The sequence below is a fragment of the Miniopterus schreibersii genome (assembly GCF_964146895.1).
Source record: "Miniopterus schreibersii genome assembly, chromosome: 9".
Taxonomy (NCBI): domain Eukaryota; kingdom Metazoa; phylum Chordata; class Mammalia; order Chiroptera; family Miniopteridae; genus Miniopterus; species Miniopterus schreibersii.
In genome coordinates, this window is record NC_138118.1 from 78,768,788 (window position 1) to 78,792,222 (window position 23,435).

At 47.3% G+C, this 23,435-nt stretch overlaps 1 protein-coding gene across 1 annotated transcript in view; it reads left to right on the forward strand.

Moving 5' to 3' along the window:
• The window catches only part of BMPER (BMP binding endothelial regulator), a 171,170-nt gene that overhangs the window by 97,502 nt on the left and 50,233 nt on the right, over positions 1 to 23,435 (forward strand). The window contains exons 8-12 of the mRNA XM_081146936.1: positions 897 to 1,006; positions 3,647 to 3,787; positions 4,769 to 4,873; positions 8,622 to 8,667; positions 21,132 to 21,461. Coding sequence (XP_081003062.1) covers positions 897 to 1,006; positions 3,647 to 3,787; positions 4,769 to 4,873; positions 8,622 to 8,667; positions 21,132 to 21,461 — 732 coding nt within the window. The remainder of the gene's footprint in view (positions 1 to 896; positions 1,007 to 3,646; positions 3,788 to 4,768; positions 4,874 to 8,621; positions 8,668 to 21,131; positions 21,462 to 23,435) is intronic.

Consider the following 23,435-nt stretch of genomic DNA (forward strand, 5'->3'; position numbering starts at 1 on the left):
GACTTTTGGCTGGTTGGACACCTATTTGCTGTTAAATCTTCCCTTCGCCAAGATTCATTCACGTGACATACCTCTGTCTTACATCACAGCGTTCTCTCCCTCTCCTTTCTCATTTTCACTGAAGAGTCTGGTCAGAGTCTTGTGTACACAGAGCACCCAATGGCCCTTTCAGAGTGACATAACCCAGGACCATATCTGAGTTATACCACCACTAATAATGACAGTACATATCATCTCACACTTTTTGGGGTATTTAATGAGTGCCAGACTCTGGGCTAAGATATTTTTAGGTAAAATTCACATTTCATTGAGGATAATTTATGCCATTGGTTACATTTGTTCAGAGGAGGGGGCGGATAAACTCGTTGAAGAGTCTTTTTGTTCAATGATCTACTACTACATCCATCTATCCGCTCGCCCATCCATCCATGCAACAATATTGAGTACTATAATTGTAGTAAAAGTAACAGGAAGGGGCATTCATTCTAAGAGGAGAAAGGCCTCCTCGGAACATGTATTTTGATTGACAGAGAAGAAAGCTGAACCATATCTATATCCTGCCTTTTATTAGTGCTGAAATCACGTTTTGTGGGTTTGTGTCCCCAGCACACTGTGAGGGCAGGTCTACGCCTGAGTCCTCTTGGTTCGCTATCTGGGTATATAATAAAGATTCGTTGAACTTCTAGTGTGCAATCCAAGCCTTTGTAACAAAAATTCTCTAAACTAATGACTCCTGAGGATCCCCCGGGAACACCTGACCCAAGGCTCTATTTTTGTGCATCAGGTGGACCTGGTCTTGTGAGAACATTCAGCTGCCCTGTGTTGTGATTGCTGATGGCGAAGCGGGACATCCCTGGCTCCTGTCTTGCTTACACTCTGCCGTTGTGTCCCTCTAGGTCAGAGGAAGGTGTTCGACCTCCCGTTTGGAAGCTGCCTCTTTCGCAGTGATGTTTACGACAACGGATCCTCATTTCTCTACGATAACTGCACTGCGTGCACCTGCCGGGTATGGGGTTCTGAGGGGCTGTTGTCCAACAGTGATAGATATAGATAGCACTTGGGGCCTTAGTGTTAACATTATGGCCAAACACGATGTGTCAGATCTCAGAGGGAGGCATTATGGTCGCCATTTTATTTATTATTATTTTTTAAAATATGTTTTTATTGATTTCAGAGCGAGGAAGGGAGAGGGAGAGAGAGAGAAAAACATCAATGAGAGAGAAACATCGATCGACTGCCTCCTGCACGCCCCCTACTGGGGATGGAGCTGGCAACCTGGGCCTGCGCCCTGATGGGGAATTGAACCATGACCTCCTGGTTCCTGGGTTGCTGCTCCACCACTGAGCCACACCCGCCAGGCTATTGATGCCATTTTAGAGGTCACACTTAAGGTCACAAGGAATTTCAAACATAAGACCCAAATTACAATTCACTGTCATCTTCCTGGGAACAGCAGGTTAGTTCCTGGAGGTGAGAAGTGCGCTGAGGGGCTGTCTGAGGCACTTGCTAGACTCAGGCGGGTACGCATGGCCGTGCCCTCTGGATCTAATCATCCAGGACAAATCCTCCGGCACACCTGGCAATAAAACCGGCTTTCCTCACATCCGAGGGAAAAGAACGGCATGGATTTACAGTGCGTCACCGGATCGACCTGGCAGCTTGGGAAGAGAGTATTTATGTTTTGTTCACCGTAACATTTCTTACTTGAGGCATTGCTCACTTTCCTCAAAAGGCGACCAGAAGTCTAGTGACTGGTAAAGAAAGCATTCCACCACGCCCAAATGGTAAAGGGACACATACCACACGTTTCTAGACTGTGCTTCTGCGGTGATTTATTTTTGGAACCAAGAAGAGAATCGTTTATTGGAGGAGCTTAGGATCATTCATTAGTGAGTTAACCCAGACATCTGTGTGACATGAGTGTGGAATAAGATATTTTGGTGCTGATGGTGGTTGTTTTGTTTTTAGTAGCTAAAGGGCAAGAGAGGGAACAAGAGGAGGTTTGCTCAATGTCGGCTGTGAGTCAGGAGCCGTGGTGAGAGCTCAGAAGGTCCCGATTGCTCGAGGCTGGCTTTGTTAAGCAGCATGTCCTACTTCAGGGAGGCGGCTGAGTGAGGCTGACCTATATGTTCCCTGGTACTGAGCACCGAGCCACTCCTAAGCCCGAAAATACTTTCCCCAGGCTCCCTCCTCTCTTTGTGTTTGTATTATCCTATCCTGAACACATAGCCACTCCTTCTGTTGGCCTTGGCCTCCATCCTCAGGACTTCTCTTCCTCTCCTGGAATTTCACAGGTTCTAACATCCTCTTGGGGATCCTGAGCTTTTGATAAAACCCACGTCATTCCCTGTTCTCTTGACTGTAGAAAAGCCAGGCATCCCATGAATGGGAATTAGCTCTGCTCACAGTGCTGTGGGTCTCATGGATTCCCTGAGAGATGATTAGGAAATATGTCCCAGGACTCAAAAGAAGTGTGATTAACACTGTTCCTTCAAGAGGCTGTTTTATTAGAGTGCGTTCACAGTCCTCTTTGGGAAATTGGAAGCTTGAAGAATCAGACTGTAATCATTTAGGAGAGTCAGTGTTATTTTCTCTTTGCTTAGAGCTACCCGGGACTCTTCTCCATCCCCGCCTTCCACTAATTTCATAAATGTTTGGCTCTTCCAGCCCTTCCAGCTGTCAACCTGCCCCAGGTGAAGTTGTGTCTTATTGCCTGGGGACTAGGAATGTTTGCTTTTCTTAAGCTGCTCTGCACGTCTCTTCAGTGAGTTGTTGGATGAATCAGTCGACACAATTCTCTCGGCTATTTTGCTCATGGAATACTCTTTGAGAAATCAAGTCATACCCTTTTAAGTTGCAGATATAAACATGTCACCCTCAGACGTTAAGTGGCCTGGTTAAGGTGACACGGAAGAGCCTTGGAATCCAGGTCTAGTTTTGGAATTGCTCGGTCCACTCCCGTGTGAACATAGAACACACTGAGGTGGAACATTAACTCTTGAATTTTTGCTCTTTGATCAGAGATATCCTGTCTTTTTGCTGAACTCCTAGGAGGTGGCATGAAGCCAAGGGGCAGCCCCAGGGAGCAGTGTTAATGAAGCAAAAAGGATGGGTCAACTGGTTGGCCCATCTTGAGCTGGGCCTTCTTGCCACATGCTGGCGGAAGCAGAACCTTTAGTTTCTTTCTTTTTTTAAATATATTTTTATTAATTTTCTTAGAGGGAGGGAGGGAGAGGGAGAGATAGAAAGAAACATCAATGAGAGAGAAACATGGATTGGCTGCCTCCCCATATTGAGGGATCGAGCCCACAACCTGGGCATGTGCCTTGACCGGGAATCGAACTGGTTGACTTCTTGGTGCATAGGACGACTCTCAGCCACACCGGCCAGGCAGAACCTTTAGTCTCTTGAGCATTAAATTATAAACTCTTAGAAGGTAGGGAGCATATGTCACCCTTTTCATAGTCCAGATATTTAATCAACAAACATTTTGAAGTGGATGAAAGATTTACTGCAATAAATTAAAATGCGGAACCTTCAGAATAAGTTCGAAAGCAGTTAGTTGCGGGTCATTAAAGCAAGGCCAGGGAGGATGTTCGGTAGGGGTGGAGATCTTTTTAATCTCTAGTTTTCCCTGGGCCCCCAGGACTCTACCGTAGTGTGTAAGAAGACGTGCTCCCGCCCTGGAGGCTGCGACAAGGGCGAGGAGGCCTGCTGTGAGCAGTGCCTCCTGCGAGTGCCCCCGGAAGACGTCAAAGTGTGCAAGTTTGGCAACAAGATTTTCCGGGTAGGTCATGAGTCAGGTTCATGGAAATTACTGTATATACTGAATTGTAAAAAGCTCCAAACAAAATTCAGATTGTAGTCTTCCATATTTTGTGTGTGTATATATGAGTGTGTTAATCTATAAATGTACTTATTTATATCATAATATTACATATTTAGAATCAAGTACATATAGGGACAGAGAAGCAACTGTTTGGATTGTTTTTCTTTGAAAATATTTTCTTTTGAAAAATGCTTTATAAAATATTTTAAACTTGTAAGAGGTGGCTTTTTCTCCAGAGGTACGGGGCTGCTTGTGGCTTGGCATTTGGCAATTGCAGATCATAAATCCAGTGAGCCAAAGAAATTCTTCAGACAGCCCTTTCTGGGCGAGAAGTGTGTCCCAGAGCGCTCCCCGGCTTTCTGGGAGGAAAGAACCTGACAGGCAGGGGCTTGTATGAGTGGCTATTGGAGTCTGCTATTGGGCCCCACATTTTCCGATGACTCGCTGGTCAGGTGTCTGCCTGGGCAATGGGAGTCATTGGAATTAGCCTCTGTTCTTGGCATGTTGGTGCCCAGTGTGGTCCAGAACCATGTCACATTTAGGAGAAAACCAATCACCTGTGGACTTGTCAATTAACGGCTGGTGCCTGGCACAGCTCAAACATTTCTGTCCTATCAAACGAGGAAAACTAGACCTTTGTTATTAAATCATGTATGAAAACTCAGGTTTGTCTCCCGATGCAGGAGGAGCCGGGTGCAAGTAGCACTTAGCCGCCCGAGAATTCTTTTTATATCCTGGAGGGAAACACACACATACCCACTCAAATCTGATCTTACGTTAAATCGGTTAGGCGCAATAGATACCTCGGAGTAATTTAGTCCAGTGATGGCATCTGCATTCAGGGTAAGAAATGCTTTGGGTGACAGAGGAGTCCCAGCCTGTTGGAGTGGCTCCCCTCCGCCCCCAGCGGATGGCAGCATCCTGTGCTCTCTCCCCCAGGATGGGGAGATGTGGTCCTCCGTGAACTGCACCATCTGCGCTTGTGTCAAAGGCAGGACAGAGTGTCGCAAGAAGCAGTGCGCCCCCATCAGCAGCTGCCCGCAGGTACGTGTGGGGTGCAGGCTGACCTGCCTTTACCTGGGCATCCCGGGAAACGTCCTGTGTGTGGCATGGCCCCATGGCCCCATGGCCACTTCCAAGTTCCCAAACAGCCACTTGCCCCTTGCAGAGCTCGCTTGGCTCCTCTGCAGTTTCCACCCGGATCCCAGCCTTGCGTGGAAGCAGCTCACGCCCTGCTCTTGTCTCTGCTGCCCTGTTTCTTAGTGACTTGGCCCAGGTCTTTGTTTTAATGACTCAGCTCCTGCTGGGTCTTCTGTTGAACATCAGCAGCACCCTTTGTGGTCCCCCCCCGCCGCCCCAGGTCAGAGTTTTCTCCCCGCAGCCACACACCCACATAAGTGGTTGTTGCTCAGCAAATTTCCCAAGGGTTTCCCCCGGCCCCCTCTGAGGTTCTGCCTCTCAAACCCTGGCCTCCATTGTAGCCCCGAATGGCGATCGCATCCTTGTGGAAACATCTCTTTTCAGAGGCCCCTGGTTCCCGCGGTTCCTGAATAAAGTGGCTATTATCTTCTAAAGCACAAGTTCAGTGAATTCGCCCCGGCAACTCGAGACCCCTCAACGTTTCATGCGTTTTGGGAAAATGTCAGACCTATTCAGTCCCTTCCAGTGAATGAAAAAAAAAAAAATGCATCCCTAGGTTCGGGACAAGTCCTCCCTTCTGTGCTATCGACAGCCCTTAATTTCATTCGCATCTGTTATTATTGTAAACAGAAAGGCGCTCTTTTTGCTCCACTGCCAGACAAGGCACGAGAAAGCACAGCTGCTGCTCTTGCACAACTGAAGACGGGGGGGAGGGAAATAAAGGGAAAATAAGAAGCCCTAATTAGTCTTGCTTTAAAGAGCCTCAGACATAAAACTGAAACCCCCCTGTGAAAGGAGAGCAAAAAGGAGATTTGGTTCAGACGCGAGCATGGTCTGCTTGTAAACAGTCACCGGGAAAACAGGCTCCCACCTTCGCTGCATGTCCCGGGGGCACCCGGCTGCTAATGGCCTCTTGCCGCACGTTAGCCATCATGGGCCCCCTTATTCCGCCAGACGAAACGGGGCGCGGTGCCAACCTGGTGGCTCACGTAACGAGCTCCACGGGCCGCGGGGGACAGTCCGGTTCACGGGCGTCCTGGCGCTGGGCGGGGCCGTGATTTTCGCGTCCTCTTGCTGCGGGGAGGTCAGCGCTCTTTGTCACTGGCGGCATCTTGTTGGCATTTCTGCTTTGCGGGCCCTGTTTGGGCCCGGGGCGTCCATGCCTCCAGTGCTGGCCTTCCCCCGGCGCCCGCCTCCGCGTCTTGTCAAAGCTTGTCAGCGCCCGGCTCCTGCCCCGGGGCCACCTCGCCGTTCCTGGGCCTCTTTCCAACCCGTCCTCCAGCTCACGCTCTCCCTCCTCCGTGGCCAGCACAGGGCTTTGGAGAAAACTTAATTCTACCATGGAAATCTGTTAATCACTTACCCCCTCCCCTGCGTCGCCTGGGGAAGTGAAAAAACCCCAAGAATCGCCCCGCGTCCCTGCCCCGTCCGTCCCAGGCTCTGCACGGCTCTTTCACCGGCAGGAGCCGTGCCTCACTGTGGAAGGATCTTATGGTTGGATTTCTTGTCCACCCTCCCTGCCAACTCCCCAGCGGCAAACGGGGGCCTTTTGTGGGGACAGGGCTGCTATGACGCTGTCATCTCATTGTCACTGACGTGCTGTGACTTTCTATGTAGTCACGGGACTAACCCCATCTCATGCTGAGACCACCCTCTGAGGTGGGTGCTGTTTCTGCACCCTTCTCACCAGTGAGGTCGCAACGTGTCTGGAGCCCCCCAGCCAGTCGTGTGTAGCCAGGAGCTCTGACCTCAGCTGGTGCTTGAGTTACCCCTCCTGGCTTAGTAATATGACCAGCCCCACGTGCACTATTTAAAGAGGTTGATGGCGGTGTCTGCCACTGTGCAGGGGTAGGGGACCCCATCGTCTTGTGTTGCCCGGGCCTTGGCTGTAGTCAGCTCTGTTCTATTTGGATAGAGCACCTCGCTCCATCCCCCTGGGGACATCGTGCCGCCAGCCTGAGCCAAACACCTGGTTTTGTCCACAACTGCTTTCAGTCTGAGAAGCCCAAGAAGACCTGGGTGCTGAATAGAGAATCAGACGTGGTTCTGGTTCTTCAATTACTAACCAGCCTTTTTTGAGTTCGTATGACTCAAAATCTATTCTTTTTTGTTTGTTTTTTAATATATCTTTATTGATTTCAGAGAGAGGAAGGGAGAGAGAGAGAGAGATAGAAACATCAATGATGAGAGAGTTGTCATTGATCGGCTGCCTCCTGTAGGCCCCCAACTAGGGATCGAGCCTGAAACCCGGGCATGTGCCCTGACTGGGAATCGAACCACAATCTCCTGGATGCTAGGTCGATGCTCAACCACTGAGCCATGCTCATCCGGGCTCAAAATCTATTCTTGATGCCACTCACCAGTAGTGAATGAGTGGATGGACCTTATACTAACTGTGTGGCCTTGATACAGGCCTTGAGCCACCCCTGTGGGCTCTGTTTCCTAGTTTCCTATACACAGGCCCAGGGACACCTACATTTGGAGGATCATCGTGAAGTTTAAATGAGATAAAGTATGAAGAATGCACAGCAGATACCCAGTGAATGTTACATTCTCTTAGAGATAAAGGATCAGAAAGAATAAAAGTCTGGAGCGGAAAGGACATGGCCTTTAGGGTTACACAAAATCAGGTTTGATTTTGGGTTCTACCACTGTTGCATTGCATGACATCAATTTCTTCACCTCTAAAAAGGGAAGTACTCAGCTCATAAGATTCTTGGCATCTTAGTAATAATTGTAATAATATATAATGCTAAGTAAACCTTAAATGTTTTAAGTATTGACTTATTAAATCCTTAGAACTAACCCGATGTGGGTAACTTAAGGAAAATATCTGGAAGGATGTTTGTTCCATAGCAAAGTGCTCTGTAGATGTTCATCTTTTCCCACATTTCTTTTCCTCTGTGAGTCCCCATGTTTTCCCACATTTTGTTTTCTCTGAGTCCCCCTGAGTTAGAGATAAGACAGAGGCCTTTTCTGATTTGGGCCCTGAGACTATGCTTCCTCCTTTAAATGTCATGCACTAAAAAAAGGGGAAGAAATACATTTTAGGAGATTACACTCTGTTTCCAGAAAGGTAATGGAAAATTACTCAGCACTTCACAACTCTCGGCTTCGTTGGCTTCGATTGCATAACAGTTTCCGAAAGAAGAAAGCTGACTGAACCTAATCTGTAACCCAGATACTATCCGTATCCATAGACCCGCACTTGGGTTACTGTTTATTGTTTGGGCCCCTCCAAGAAGCAAAACAGAATGGAGGCCTCACAGGATTGATAGGTCGACAGACGATTCCTGTTTTTATGTGTGTGCTCTCAGTCTGTAAGGGCTAGATTTGGGTATCAGGGAAAAAGTTGAATCCAGACTGTCTCCATCTTTCATCCAAGTGAGAAAGATCACACCCGCGAGTCCTTTAGCTATTCTGTTTCTCGGCGGATCCAAACAGGAAAGCTTCCTCAATGGCTTTGCCTGGCCTGAGAACCTGATACTTGAAATGTCATTTTCACCCTCATCACCACCATCTGGGCATCGAGTTCAAATGCAGCTTGGACTGGTTTCATTGGTTTGCCTGGTGTTAAATTTAAAATAGAGTTTTGACCTCCGCAGTCTCTGTTTTTTAACATTAAACTCTTATTTGTTTTTCTCTTGACTAGGGTAAAATTCTCAACAGAAAAGGATGCTGCCCTATTTGCACTGAAAGTAAGTTTATCCCTTTGAAAATGTGCTGTTAATATTGATTTTGATTTCACAGCGCAACAAGAAAAATGATGGTGTGAGTTTTCGGCATGTGTTGTTTCGGTTGGTATAGGATGGGGCCCTTCCGCTTCCTGACGAACACTTTCAGTTGATCATAATTCCCTCAAAAAGCACAACTGGAATTTGTTGCTATGAGAAACTTAGAAAATAAAGGGTCTGATGAGGTTTGAAGAAGGACCAGATAGCTCGGTGTGCATTTTATTAACTGCTAATCGCATTTGCAGTGCTGGTGGCTAAGAGAATGGTATCCGGTAAAACCAAACAATATGCGTCATCAGGAGGGATCGTCCTTTGATCTTTCTACAGCCCAGCAGCTGTGCTTACGACCCCGCCCTCACCCCCACTCCCACCTCTTCACCTGGGCGCATCCAGTGTGGCTGTTGGCAAAGGTGAAGCAAGAGGTCTCTGGCCTGGCAGTGTCTGGCCACCCTGGTGTTTTTAACTGAGATCTAACATGGCCCATTCCCCGCACAGACCGAGCGCACGGGTCTGCTGCCCCCCCCCACGAGCAGACAGCTGCCCGAGTCTATTAGCAGGTGGAGTGTCTTCCTCAAATGCTTACGGGGTTGAGACAGCTTTCTGAAGGGTTTCATGGAAAGAGGAGAATTAGTCATGCCACCGTTAAATCAGTTTCCAAGTATGAAAAGCAGAATTAGCAAAGCCATGAAATCTATTGGGAAGTATTTTATGAGCCAGCCGGGGTATATGTTATTATATATATCATATTATATTATTATATATTATATATACATATATGTCACAAGGTTTTGAGATGGAGAGCTATTAAATAATTATGCATTACACACTGGATAAAAGTACTGATTGAATCAATGAAAATTAAATTATAGATTTAATAGAAGACCATTTCTTTAAAGATAATGCAGTACATAAGGTAACTCAAAGGAGGCCAACGAAATAGGACGTCGTAGTGTCCAGGAATTAAAGCAAAAAGAATTAGCTACAATTAACACACCAGTTAATTTTGAAACACATGTATAAGCTATTATACTTAATCATCCCCCCAGGGACCCTCTGGGGAAATGTTTACAGGTGGTTGGAGGCTGCTTCCAGCTCAAGTCCTTTCTGGATGAGCAGAGAAGAGTCTAAATTGATGGTTTTCATCCATGTCAGTGGATTTGTTTGTATTTCCCTAGAAAGTATCTCCTCGTTGAAGCCGAGGTGGACTTCAAAGGAGCCCCCTGGATTTTTCTAGCGACCCTTTCAGCGTGCCTGAGTGCAGATAGGTTGCATGTGCCCATCCCACTGCTTAGCAAAAACACATGGCAGTCTGAGCAGAAACAGCCTGAATCTTGAATCACCTGGCTTTATCCTACAAGAATCAGGACAGTGATTACTGAGAGAGCTGAGAGCAAAGCTGCATTTTGTTATTGCTTTATCCATGAAGTATTTGCCTTTCCATATTTAGAATACGGGTGGGTTATCAGAAAAAAAAAAAGAGAAGAGAAATAGAAGGTTGGGCATCACAAAATCAAACCAGCTTTTCAAGCAGTCACATTAAATATTGGGGGAAACACGTGAAGGAGCCCATGACCTCTGTCACTGAGAGAGGCAGTTGGCAGGAGAGAAAGCCACCCAGCTGCAGGGGTACTGGGAGACCGTGAACTTGGTGCACCTGCATCCAGCTGGGCAGTGCAGGGGGAGCCGGCATGTGATTCTCGGTCCAGCTCTACATGACATCATCAGATGGCTATTTCTCAGTTTCCTTCAGTGCTCTTTCCATCTGTTTGCTCTCTTGCTGTCCAGCAGCTCTTCCATCAGGCCTGTAAAACACATTCTATTGGGCAAAGTTTATTTGTTCAGATGGATTTAAGAGATGGGATGCCTTCCAATTTTTTAAAGCAATGCCCAGATCTTCCTAACACATCCAGGTGGACTTCTTCTGATGTCCTTTAGCTGAGGCCAGAGGCCGCCTATTTTGAAATTCACTTGTCGTTATAGCCAGGGTCCGGAAGAAACCTTTGGGCTTGTTCTTGCCTCCTCCGTCAGTTCCTAAAGCTCTTCTGATATGTGGGTTTCCAGGGCAGGCAGATGGAGGCTGGAGTAAAAATGAAGGCTGGTGTTTTCTGAAACCAGAAAAGTGACTGGTTTCCATTTTATTTAAACAAAATCACACACATTCATACCGAATTAGTTACTGCAGGATTTTCAACCTCTGCATTACTGATAGATTGGCCAGATAACTCTTTGTTGTGGGCCTGGCCTGTGCATTGTATGACCTTCAGCAACATCTCTGGTCTCTACCAACTAGATGCAGTAACACTGCTGTCCCCAAGGCTGTGACAATCAGCACTGTCCCCAGACGATGTCAAATGTACCCTAGGGAGTCAAATCGCCCCTGGTTGTGAACCATTGGTACTCCAAACGGAGGTAACAGCAAAGGTGAACTGGGAAATAAACACCTGTGGTACCAGTAACAGTCAGTCCCTCTCAACACACTACTAGACGAAGTGGAGGGTCGGGTGAGGCTGCCCTTCTCCCCGAGGGAAACGCGACAGACCAGAAGCCTCTGGATTGCTTTGAGTGTGTGTCTGTATTTCATTGCCTAGCCTTACAAAAAAAATGATAAAGGCATAATTATATCTGGACTAACTGAAAGTCACCGTCTTTGCTCTAGCTGCTAGAAAGTAATTTGCAGCCGGCCTCGCACGGCACGCGGTTTTGAGAATGAGCTTGCTGCCGGCTCCATCGCGTACACCTGCCCTTCCGTGCGAATCACTTAGGACCTTTGCCTGCTAACTACTCGAAACCCTTCTTGGAAGGAGGCGGGAATAAATGCTGAGCTCCATGTGTACACACAGGCATAAGCTAGGTGGATTGAGTGCAGAGTTTCAGTGTCCTGAAACTCACTTCGATTGTCTGTCACAGTTAGATGAGCGTGACCTTATCTCAGCAGTGGGGACATTATACTGTCGGTTTCTAAAATCCCACAGAATTCCTGCCTCTTGACTGGGTGAGTCTGTCTTGGTGGTGCTCGGGGCTGTTCGGGCCTCCGGGAGGAATAGGAAAGAGGAAATGGAGCCAAGGTGGAGGGCATTTTACAGGCCTCTCTCTGCAACAGTCAGAGATAACGGTTAATTTACACTTGGGTAGGTGAGAAGCCGTAATTGAGGCACTAAGTAGCTGGCCTCCCCAGACTAGGACAGCCTTTGTAGGGCTGGCCTGAGAGGGCGATGATGATTCTATCAAAATTGGAAGAAAAAAAAGTGAATCCTGTTAAAATCGGACCTGGAGGAACTGTGAACAGCATTGCTGTGTGCTGATAACATGGGGCATTCTCTCTCCTTTCCCCACACAAAGGAGTTAAACTTAGTTTGGATGAATTAGTTAAAATATAATACTGAAAGTGAGCTAAACAAACTATAGAGCTTTTGTGCAAGTGCTGTTTCTTGCCACAGTATGAGCGGTAGCCCAAAGTGAGTCCCGCTGGGCCGGGACTGGGCATCATGGGACCCAGAGTTAGGTGCCAAGGAGGCCACTGTCCCTTGTGCGTGTAGCTCTTGGTTTAGGAGGGATGGTATTTTACTGTGTGAGTGGAACCTTGACCTGAGCCCCCAACAGAGACCTAAATCAGATAAATTCTTTGCTGGCAGAGTGTCTGTTTTTAGACATGGAAATGATACTTAGTAGCAAACTTTTCACTGATAAGAGGTGTGTGTGTGTATAGAGAGGGAGGGAGGGAGGGGGAGAGAGAGAGAGAAATGAGAGAATTTAATCTCTTAACCATCGCAGCCAAAGGCATCCGCACCGTGGATGCCCAGCCCCAGGTCTCCTAGGTTCATTAAGCTGGGCCCGTAGCTGTATTCGTCGCAGCCATTAGACACCCAGCCCTAAAGGAAAGCCCGCGATTACATAACCAGGCCGGGTAGGGCTATGCTGAGCACAGATGTGCATTTAATTGAAATAACCTCAACTACACGTTCCACAAGTAACAGGAAATATCAGATTCCAGCAACTCGGGGTGCAAGGAGGCTCACAGTTGCCAGGTGACCTCTTTAAACCCCCCGAGGGTTAGTTTCCAGCTGCGTGCAGCCCGGTGAGCCTGCTGTGCAGAGCCCCCCCTCCTCCTTTATGCACCCACCACAGGCACTGTGGAAATGCCCCGGCTGGTTTTGGCTCATCTTAGTGAAGTCTCTGGGCATGGCTGCAGCTATCTCCAATTAAAGAGTAGCTGCGGGAGGGGGGATGCAACAACAGTGTAATGAAACAGTGACCTTGGGGCCCCTTTTATGAGAAATCTCCCCTGACAGAGGTTCTGCAAATTAGTAATTCTGTGTTTGAGCAAGGTTTCTGGCCTCCGAGACTATAAGCAACTCCAGGTCCCTTAACTCCAAGAGTCTGTCCTTAACTCGGGAAAGCAAGGAAATTTGAAACCGGAGCTCAGATGCTTGTGGAATAAGGACGGATGTGTGGTGTTGACTGCAGCCCTGCCAAGGATGTGTTACGCTCAGTGGCCACCGAGCTTTTGAGCTTTCAGCATGAGCACCTGGAGCTGGGGTTGTCACTGCTCCCGGGGCCCAACTGGCAGACAGAGGTGGCAAATAAAACCCAACTGTCCTCCACGTGGTGGCTAGGAAATCCCACACTGGCAGGAGCACTGGAGGAGCCTGAAGTTACTAAGGGATATAGTAACATATATATATATGTTTTTATTGATTTCAGAAAGGAAGAGAGAGGGAGAGAGATATAGAAACGTTGATAAGAGAGAAACATTGATCCGCTGCCTCCTGCACACCCCCTACTGGGGATCGAGCCCACAACCTAGTCATGTGCCCTGACCAGGAATCAAACTGGTGACCTCCTGGTCCATGGGACGACCCTCAACCAACTGAGCCACACAGGCGGGGCAAGGGTCGTCTTTTATCAACCACCTATTGTTGGTCCCTACGGGGTGATAGTATCCCTCAGGGCCGCGGGGGCCGGTTGGCTCGGCTCTCCCCCACAAGGCAGACTGGCTGGGTTTTCCATGTCCACTCATTTCTCCGGGTGTTTTTTCCTCCTGGCAACTCAGGGTGGAGGCATTTCCAGTAGCAAGTGATGATCTCCCTCAATTTTCTTACTTACAACATTAAGATAGGTACAGTTTTAAGCTGAAATCAGTTGTGCGTCATTTCCACCAGAAGTGAGGAAAAGCAGAGGCGCTCTGCTGCTCGAGCTCATGGGCACTTAGCCTCACGGGGTTTTATGAATGAACCAGCCCCCCACCTCCTAGGTGAGGAAACGGAGACTCACGCTCGCTGTAGTAGTAACTGGAAATACAGGATGAAAACCTGCTCTTGTTTTTTTACCTCCTTTTTTACCTCCTACTCTAGTATTCTGTCATATCATATGGTTTCCCTGGACCTTTGCTTGGGAAAGTTGTTTTTAATATAGATGTACCCTTATTAAATCATTCAGTTATTAAGTGACTTTCCTGCCTAATTTTGAACAGTACGCTTTGTACATAAAGAGATACATAAATTCATCATTAGGCGCCAGGTGCATTTGAGCCAAGGTCTCCATCTTGAGTCTTGAGAAAGACGCAGGAACCCAGATTTGATTGAAGGAGCTGTTGGTTATTAAAACCCCTTCACAGGGTCCACCTAACATACAGCCAGGTGAGAACACCCACAAAGGACACAACCCCGCCCTCTGACACCGGGGAGCGAGCGCACTTTGTGGGAAATGCTGTCTGATAACTGCGCGTGGCTGTGCCGAGCTGAGGCGGATTTATTCTCGGGGGTCACAGCTCCTGTGAGCAAAATGAGAGCAACAACTGCCGCTTCTGGTGGCACTAGGTTGCTCCCATTGCCAGCGACGATTGGCGTGGAAGCCTGTGTCCGGCGCTGGGATACCCGCTCTCCGTGCGTTCTGTCATCCTCACCGTGATCCACGGAGCAGATGCCGTTAGTCTAGTCACCCCCCTTTTACAAAGGACACCTGAGGGTTGAGAGGTTAAATAGGGTAATACCAGGCCCAGGAGGCTCCGAAGCCCACACTTTGAAGCACTGGTTTGTGTTCTCGATGGACTATGTTTTGATTAGTTTTGGAGGTGTGCCTTCAAATGCATGTGAAGCTCGCCAATTCTTTCCTCCCTCCGTGACTAGGGACTTCTGTTTGAAAGCAGGTGTATTTGCTCACCTTTTAAAGCCTTACCTATGTTTATGAGGTCATTTCACCTCTTCGGACTCCTGGGTTACGATTCTTAAGTTCTCACCTTCCCTGGGAGTTTGGAGAAAGGACTCCTGGCTGCAGTCACAGCTCCCTTGGCGTGAAGCTCGTATTTATGGCTGTTCCATCCTTTCTCGCCGCAGGCCCAGCCCCGGCTCCGCGCCCCTGCTGGGCCCTTGGTCCCTCAGTCCGCAGAGCTCCCGCTCCGATATTGCTCCTCTCCACCCTGTGAGTCACAGCCCTGCCTCCACGGCAGCCCTCCGGAGTTACTCTCCTCGGTTCAGATTATTCTGACGGCCACGTCCCTATCGTGTGATGGCTTTTTTGTGGTTAATCCTTGCCTGAGGATCTTTTTTCTATTGATTTTTAGAGAGAGTATAAGGGAGGGATGGAGGGAGAAAGAGAAAGAGAGAGAGACAGAGAGAAACATCAGTGTGAGAGAGACACATCGATTGGTCGCCTCCCACACGCAGGCTCGGGCCTGCAACCTAGGTGCGCAGGCTGGCGCTCTAACCACTGAGCCACCGGCCAGGGCATGGCTTCCTGATAAGATGTTACGTGGCAGGTATGAGCTGCTCATTTTTTGGAGGCCAGACTCCCCTTTCAAGTACTGCATTTGAATTTTATCAGCCTCGCCCAACCCTGTTTTAGCCGTTGCAGCCTTTGATTGTCCAAATGGTCTGTGTTGGGAGTTGGATGGAGGGTCGAATGGCCGTTTCCAACCCCGGTCCATTGACTGGATTCTGGCTCCCCCATCGTCCCAGCTGCGCAGGTTTTGAGCCTTAATGTTATTTCTCATACTTTTGGCATTTCTCTCCCATGTTGCTAATCAGTCCTCAAGTCTGGTGGATCGTCTCTTTGCCTTGTTTTTCTAATCCATGGTTTTCTTCCCATTTCCACGGCAGCCAGACCCTCATCCTGGTGCCTGCAACTAATTTCTGTCCTTCCTCCCTCGGCCCTTCCTTTCTGCCTGCCGCTGTCAGGACCCAAACTTGGCTTCCGCAAGAACCCACCCCGGCTTCCTGCACTGGTCTCTCGCACAGTTTCCCAAAGTTTGTTTTATAAAACGCCAGGGCTGAGGGGTAGTCATGAGTAATGTTTTCAAAACAAGGTTCTGTGATTAAATACATTTGGGAAGTGCCGGGTCAAGTAAGCTGGAATGGGTTTCCTCACTACAGAATGCGCAGCCCTTTACTGCCAGCCTGCAGGGTAGGCTTTCGGGGGGTGACGGAGAGGAGGGAGCCTCTCGGACTCGTTTGAGCCACAGAGCTTTTGTTTATTTCTACTTACTTTGGCAGAGCCACAGGCAGGATTGATGTCTCGTAGGAAACACGTTAAGAAATGTTGGTTCTTTGGAATATATTTAAACTTCTCAGGCCGGCAATAAATCTCAGGCCAATTTATTTAGACAGCTTGAGTTCTCACATCTCCTGAAGCAACTCCCCACTCTGGTCAGATCGGTCTCTTGATCTTCTTGTGCTAGTTGTGATCTTTTCCGTGTTTATGACTTACTCACATCCTTCTTCTGGCCTGGAAGGCTCACTCCATTCTAGCCCCCAATCTGCATTTTATAGGTGAACTCAAAATTTCAACAAATCTACGTGTTATGTGTACATTACAGCCTTGTCCAGCCCTATTTTAGCCAGCCGTGGATAGCTATTCGCTGGATTTGCATAGAATTTATAATAATAAAACCAACACTGACTACTCTCTGAGCATCTATGATGCTCTCAGAACTCTTGCAATGTTACCTTTATCTTTATAACCACCCTTCAAGGTAGTTGTTCTTAGACCCATGTTGTAGGTGAGCAAACTGAGGTTTGTAGGTAGTTGGTCCATGGTTTTGAATCCGTTAAGTGCAGCAAGACGGATTCAAACCCAGGCCTCTTTTCATAGCAGGGAGTGTTTGCAGAGCTCCAAGGTGGCTTTCAAGCTGGAAGCTGGGTCAGCATGGAGATGTGCAGCTCATCTCTTCAGCTCTTCAGGGTTTCTGATCCCAGCCTTTGCTGGTTCTTGACCCAAACTTGACATCATCATGATGACTGTTCCCCACCTGGGGTTCCCAGTCACCCTGGAGTCCAACACAGCCTGTTTCCCTGCAATCTGTGTTGAGAAAAGTTTAAAGCCTTGTTTTTTATTGACTAGACTTTCTCGTGGTTAGAACACTTCTCTGAAAATGCACTGATCCGTGTGCATGTGGTATGATGAGCTGGAGAGAATGTTCTCTTTGCAGAAATAATGGACAATGAAAGTCATTTTCTGTTTTCAAAGTGATTTTAATGACTGGGGAAATCTTGTGACATGTTCAGTGAACAGGATATAAAATTTCATGTACAGGATAATATTAACTATGTTAAAATATACAAATGCACCACCCCCCAATTATAAACAGCGGTTATTTCTCGATGGCAGAACCATGGATGATAGTTTTTTTTCCTTCCTAATGCTTTTCTGTTTTTGTTTTGTTGTGTTTTAGGGGAAGGGGCTTGGACTGTACCCAATTTCTCTTATTTTCTTCTTCATAGCACAGAGTTGTATAATTTCCCCTTAATTTTCTTTGACGGATGTTTTGAGAATAATCACTACTCTCAGAAGGAAGGCATTTCATTAGGATAAATATGCCCATGGCAGAAATAAATGTACTTGATGAGGTTAAGAGAAAAGCATTGGGATTATGTTTTCAGAAGCAGCTCGACTCTCTTAATTCTTATAGCAATCTTATTAAAGTATGCAACATCAAAGCAATGTTTTAATCCAGTATTTTTAATTTTTAAAGCAAATATCCTTATTCCAAAATATACATAGTCATTGCAAATAATGAATGTAAATGTAAAAAATATTGTAAATACACATAAACAAGAAAGGAAAATAAATGTCACCCGTAATTCCACAACCCAAGAGAAAAAACACACAACAGCACTCTTTATATTTGAGTTTATATACTTCTAACCCTTTACCCTTGCCTAGGCCCTTGTATACATATATTGAAAGCAAACCAAAATAAAAATCTGGCTACTTGACTTAAAAGACTATGAAGAAAGTACCACTAGGGTAAACTCTCATTCTCCTTTCCATCTTCTGACTTACACTTATTCAAGGTTAGTTGTAGAAGGGCCTGTTTATTTAGCTCTAGCGATCACCCCAAGCTTTCCAGAGACTGTGACCAGACATCTGGACACCTTGGATTGCAGCTCATTTCATTGTGTCTGCTGGAAAAATATTCGGTGAGAGTACAATGTTCACTTGTGTCCCCTAAGAGTTTCTCCAGCTTTGTTCCTTTTCAGCTGGGCAGACTTTTGTGTAACCCTGAGGTTCTCACTTTCAGTCACTCTTCAGTGTACGTGTTTGCTGTCCCTGCAGGACCTGGTACAGGGACCTTGAGGTGCCAGGAAAAAGGGCCAAGGCTTCAAAATTATTTTAGCTCATGCTACAAATGTCCCCAAGTGTGACACATAATTCTCAGGCATCTTTGCAGTCATGAAGTTTTGCTGGCCTCTTGTATACTGCTGTTCCCCAGAAAAATCTTCCTGATCTCCAAACCCTTCTCTTCTACAAGTTAGGGCCTCTTGAAAAATCGCTTTCCTGACAACCCTGTCACACATGGTTTCCCTTGCCTGGTCTCCCTGGATGTCCTCACTGCTTTCTGCCCAGTTCTGAGTCAGCTCAGACTCCCCCAGGGCCACTCAAGACGGTATGTTTTCTGTTGTTCCTTTGAGGATTTGCTTTGTCACATAATTGGACTTACCTACAGGCACCCACATTTTGACTCTTTAAAACAAACCACATAGCAATGAAAACAAAATCAGAAAAGCATAAGGAAAAGGGGAAAAGTATCACTCACGATTCTGCCACCAAGAAATAACCAGTTTACAGTTTTGGTGTGTGTGTTTCTGTATTTACTGTAAGACAGTTAAGATAGAGTTTTGTTTCCTATTTTCCAGTTAACATGTGATAAGCATTTCCTCAATCAGGAATATTATTCACACACTTTTTCAGTGACCACATAATAATTCATTTTGTGGATTTGCTACCAAGTGCTTAGCTGTTTGTTTAATGTTGGGAGACAATCTAAATATCTACTTTCTTATAATGAATGAATCCATGATCAGTAGGCATAGAGAACATAGGGTATGCCCCGAATTATCGGTAAATGTGAGCTATCACTGTTTCTGTTAGTGATCATTTTGAGGCGGCTGTCATCAGAACACCAGGAGAAGCAGTGGTTGTCCCTGGTTCAGGAGAAGATGTCACTGCAGACTCTGGGCAGAGGTGCGGGTGTTCCCTGCGCCCGCTCACAGCTGAGGGAGGATTTCTTCCAGAGGATAGTTTCAGACCCCGTGGTGTCCTGGCCTTTTCAGGCTGAGGCCCATCTGTTACAAGCTCAAAGGCTCGAAAGCCTTAATTGGTTCCGCTTTTTTCTTGCTGAGTCTGTGGAGTTAAGAACTTGAAAGAAGCCCTTCTCTTCAGTTTGATGCATCAGGTGGTCACAGGGCAGTATTGACTCTGAATTATAATTCTCCTGATGTCACTTGGGGGGGTCCCCAGGAACTGCCTAGTTCCCTGTCAACCAGAAAGCGTCATTTTCACACCAGGGAGAGATTGTTAGAATGTGAGGGAAATATGTGATAAGGGAATTTTGAAAGTAACCGCATGGAGAAAGGACTGAGAAGTTGCTGCCTGGGGCTGTTAGATTGGTGAGAACACTAGTAGGGGGGACGGATCAGGAGGCTGGGGGTGGGGCAGAGGCTCCGCAACAAGCTGAGTAAAACCGGAGTCAGATGGAGAAAGCCACCAAGAACGGATGGAAGAAACAGAAATGGAAGGCAGATTCAGATATCGCTGCTGACCTTTCAGAGCTCGTCTCTCCTTCCCTCTTCCTATTCCCTCCTCCCCAGATGGCGCCTTGGATATGGTCTTTAGAATATTTGTACATGCCCCAATCTCTCTTTTTGAGTCTCTATCAAATATTGGCAAGGAAAGCTGACGTAGGCCAATTACTCTATCAGATTCCAAATACCTCTGATTTATGTGGAGTGACATAAAATTGCCATTTGAAATGACCTAATGTATCAGAACATGAAACAACCTTACTCTCCAAACACTTTAGATATTAAAAGCAAATGTTTGCCATAGGTCCCATCGGTCCTATCAGATCTGCTGACACATCCTACCTCTGTCTTGACTCTTAATTGTCCCCTTAGATATTCAGAGCAGTTGCTTATGTGATAGTCTCATAGTTGTGACCTGTTCTGGCATCGACTGGAAATTGTGCTATTTGTTATACTTCTTCCATCATTTGGGCTGATTTCTCTAACAGAATTCCTGATTTCCTGGTTGTTCATGTCTCCTTGAAAATAGAGAAAATACCTTTAGATGGAGAACAGATCAACGCCCAATTTTGTTTTAAAAAAGGAATAATATTTAATTTTCTATACAAATCTGTGAGCTACCTCTAAATATAAAACTCTACTTGGGTCTCTTAAGTATCTGAATTAAAGGTATTTTGAAGTGATGAATTCATTGGAATTTGTTAAATTTACTAAATAATGATGGGTTTTATGATTTATTTATTTTTATCCAACTTTAGATTGTGATACACAGATCAAAATATAGGAACCTTGTATTTCTGTAAAACGCATAGAGACTCTTAATTTTATCAGTACCAGGTTTCTAGTGGTATTAACGTGCATCCATTTGGCAATTCTGTTCATTTGTCCTTAGTAAATATATGTGTTGAATATTACTACTTTTGCTTAAAACCACGAGTAACATGTAGAAAGCCACGTTTCCAAATTTTTTAATTCGTTAAATAGAAATAACGCTATGTTTTGGTGTATTGTCGTCTGAGCTGCCGCCTCTTACTTGCTTATGTTTTGTTCTTGCTTATATGGGTTATAAAGTTAGGCCGTGTCTATTTACCAAACTACCTTAGGCCCGTTTCTCCGGCCCTTACATTGAGAACACAGAAGCCTATCCAGGCTCCCAAACGGAGATGCTCTGAAAATTCCCAAGTGTTATCAATAACTTCTAACGTGGCCCGTGCGGTTTGGCACAGACTTTTAAAACCACCGGCCGGCCAGACTCTGTCTCGTGAGCCGGTTGGTTTGGGGCTTGCGCTGAGCATCTCTGCAAGGCCCCCGCCCGCGGGGCGCCTTCCAGGTTTGCGGGAGGGCCCCCGGTGTCTGCCCGCGTCCCGCGCTCCGTTTATGACGCTGCTTTTGTCTCTCACTCACCCGCAGAGCCCGGCGTTTGCACGGTTTTCGGAGATCCCCACTACAACACTTTTGACGGACGGACATTTAACTTTCAGGGGACGTGTCAGTACGTTTTGACGAAAGACTGCTCCTCCCCTGCCTCGCCCTTCCAGGTGCTGGTGAGGAACGACGCGCGCAGGACCCGCTCCTTCTCCTGGACCAAGTCGGTGGAGCTGGTGCTGGGCGCGGGCACCGTGAGCCTCCAGCAGCACCTGACCGTGCGCTGGAACGGCTCCCGCATCGCGCTGCCCTGGCAGGCGCCGCACTTCCACGTCGACCTGGACGGCTACCTGCTCAAAGTGACGACCAAAGCAGGTGGGCTTCCGGAAGCACGGGGCTGTCTGTGTCCCTCTGCCGCACCAAGCCGCTCAGCAGCGCCACCGAGCGCGCAGGGGCGGCAGGGAGGCCCCGAGGCCCAGAAGGGTCCCAGCCGCAGTCAGGAGACCTTGGAGATGCCCTCGAACATTTGGAGAAACGTGCACGCCCTCCGCCAGCCTTGCGATCCCGGGACACCCAGTGCCTTTCCATTCTCATTCCAAAAACAGCCACCCTGCTCTCCATATAACCTCTTCTGTTTTGGTGCTAATTTTAGGCCTTGGATGGCCAGCTTGGAATTGTCAGTGTCTCTCCCAGTGGAGCCAGTAATGTGCAGTTTCACATCTGTGAGAGTTTCCTTGTCAGCATCTGTCCAAGAAGGGGGGAGTCCTCCAAAGTAAACCACAGCGCGTGGGTGTGCAGATGGGAGGGCAAGGCGGGGCTGTGTGACCGGCAGCCCTGTCAGTTCCTGACCCTGGGGAAGGATGCTCGGGGGGTTGATGGCTGGGACCCTCAGCTCCAGCTGGAGGACGCTTGGGATGCTCCCTCGGAGAGCTCTCCCCCTGGCCTTGGGCACAGGGAGCTGACCCCTGAGGCCCTTTCTCAGCAGCCCTTTGCTTGAGGCCCACTGGCCTCTGTCTGTCCCCTCCAGGGGCAGGTACATCTCCAGGAGCCAAACTGTTCACGGTTGCTAGGTTACTCCTAGGGGTTCAGTGAGGTGCAGGTTTTTGTCTGGGAGGTGCTACCTAAGAGACGTCTTAGAAGCACAATTCCACTCTTCAGTATTAGCCCCAAAGTGTGAGCTCAGCTTGTTTCCCTTTTGCTATATCCCCCGTGGTTCCTTTCATGCTTCCTTTGGTTAGTTCATACCGTTTGCTAATTGGATGCTGGACTGCGTGATTTCCTGGCCTATGCTATTTCTTTAAGTGTGATGCTTTTTGTTGTTTTTTGTTAATCTTCACCCAAGGATATTTTTTCCATTGCTTTTTAGAGAGAGTGGAAGGGAGATAGGGAGGGGGAGAGAGAGAGGGAGAGAGAGAAACATTGATATGAGAGAGATACGTCAATTGGTTGCCTCCTGCACTAGCCCTGACGGGGGGGGGGGGGGGGCATCGAACCCATGACCCTTTGGTGCCCAGGCCAACACTCTAACCACTGAGTAACACTGGCCAGGGCTTAAGTGTGATACTTGAGGGAATCAGCATATATCTTGCTTTTTGCATTGATGAGAATTTAACAATGTAAAAGCATCAGTTGGGCTCCAGTTCCTTTAGGTCATCTAGATCCAAAAAGGAAACATTGGATAAAGCGGGCACTTTTGAGGGGTTATAGAGACTGTGCTCTACTCTATCTCCAGAACCCTGTGAATTGTTTCAATTCAAGCCAAATATATGTTGGATAATTTGATTTAGCCTATGGAATGCCAGCCTAGCTAAACTAGGCATGAAGCTAAGGAGAAGCCCAGGGAACGTTTATGTAGATAGTGCACCATGGCTGCAGTGAGTGCATGCTCAGTGTTAATGCACTGCAACATTCTCTAAAGGGGCGAACATTCCCATTCTTGACTTTGAACATGACAGATGTGAAGAGCTCCATTCATTCAACTTTAGAGGGATGAGTCCTGCTCAGAAAACTTAGACACCCGTTGTCATATTTGAATGACTGGCCACTCTGCAGATAGAGGCCTCAGCTCATTCCTAGAAAGGAGGCATCAGTTGGTGGCTCCCTGTAAAATGTGCACAAGATGACACCTTATTAAGCAGCACTAATTAGAAGCACCTTGCCTATCTGTGAGCACAGTGGGTTCTATTGATATGGAAATTGTTAGTCTACTACACTCTAATTCTCAAAGGGATCCCGGGTGCTCAGAGATTGCTAACAGGAGGTCCCACACTGCTCCCCTCCCCGCTGGCTGTACCTTACGGGATAAGTGTGCTCTTTGCAAGGACCCCACATTGTAAAAGTGAGCAAGGG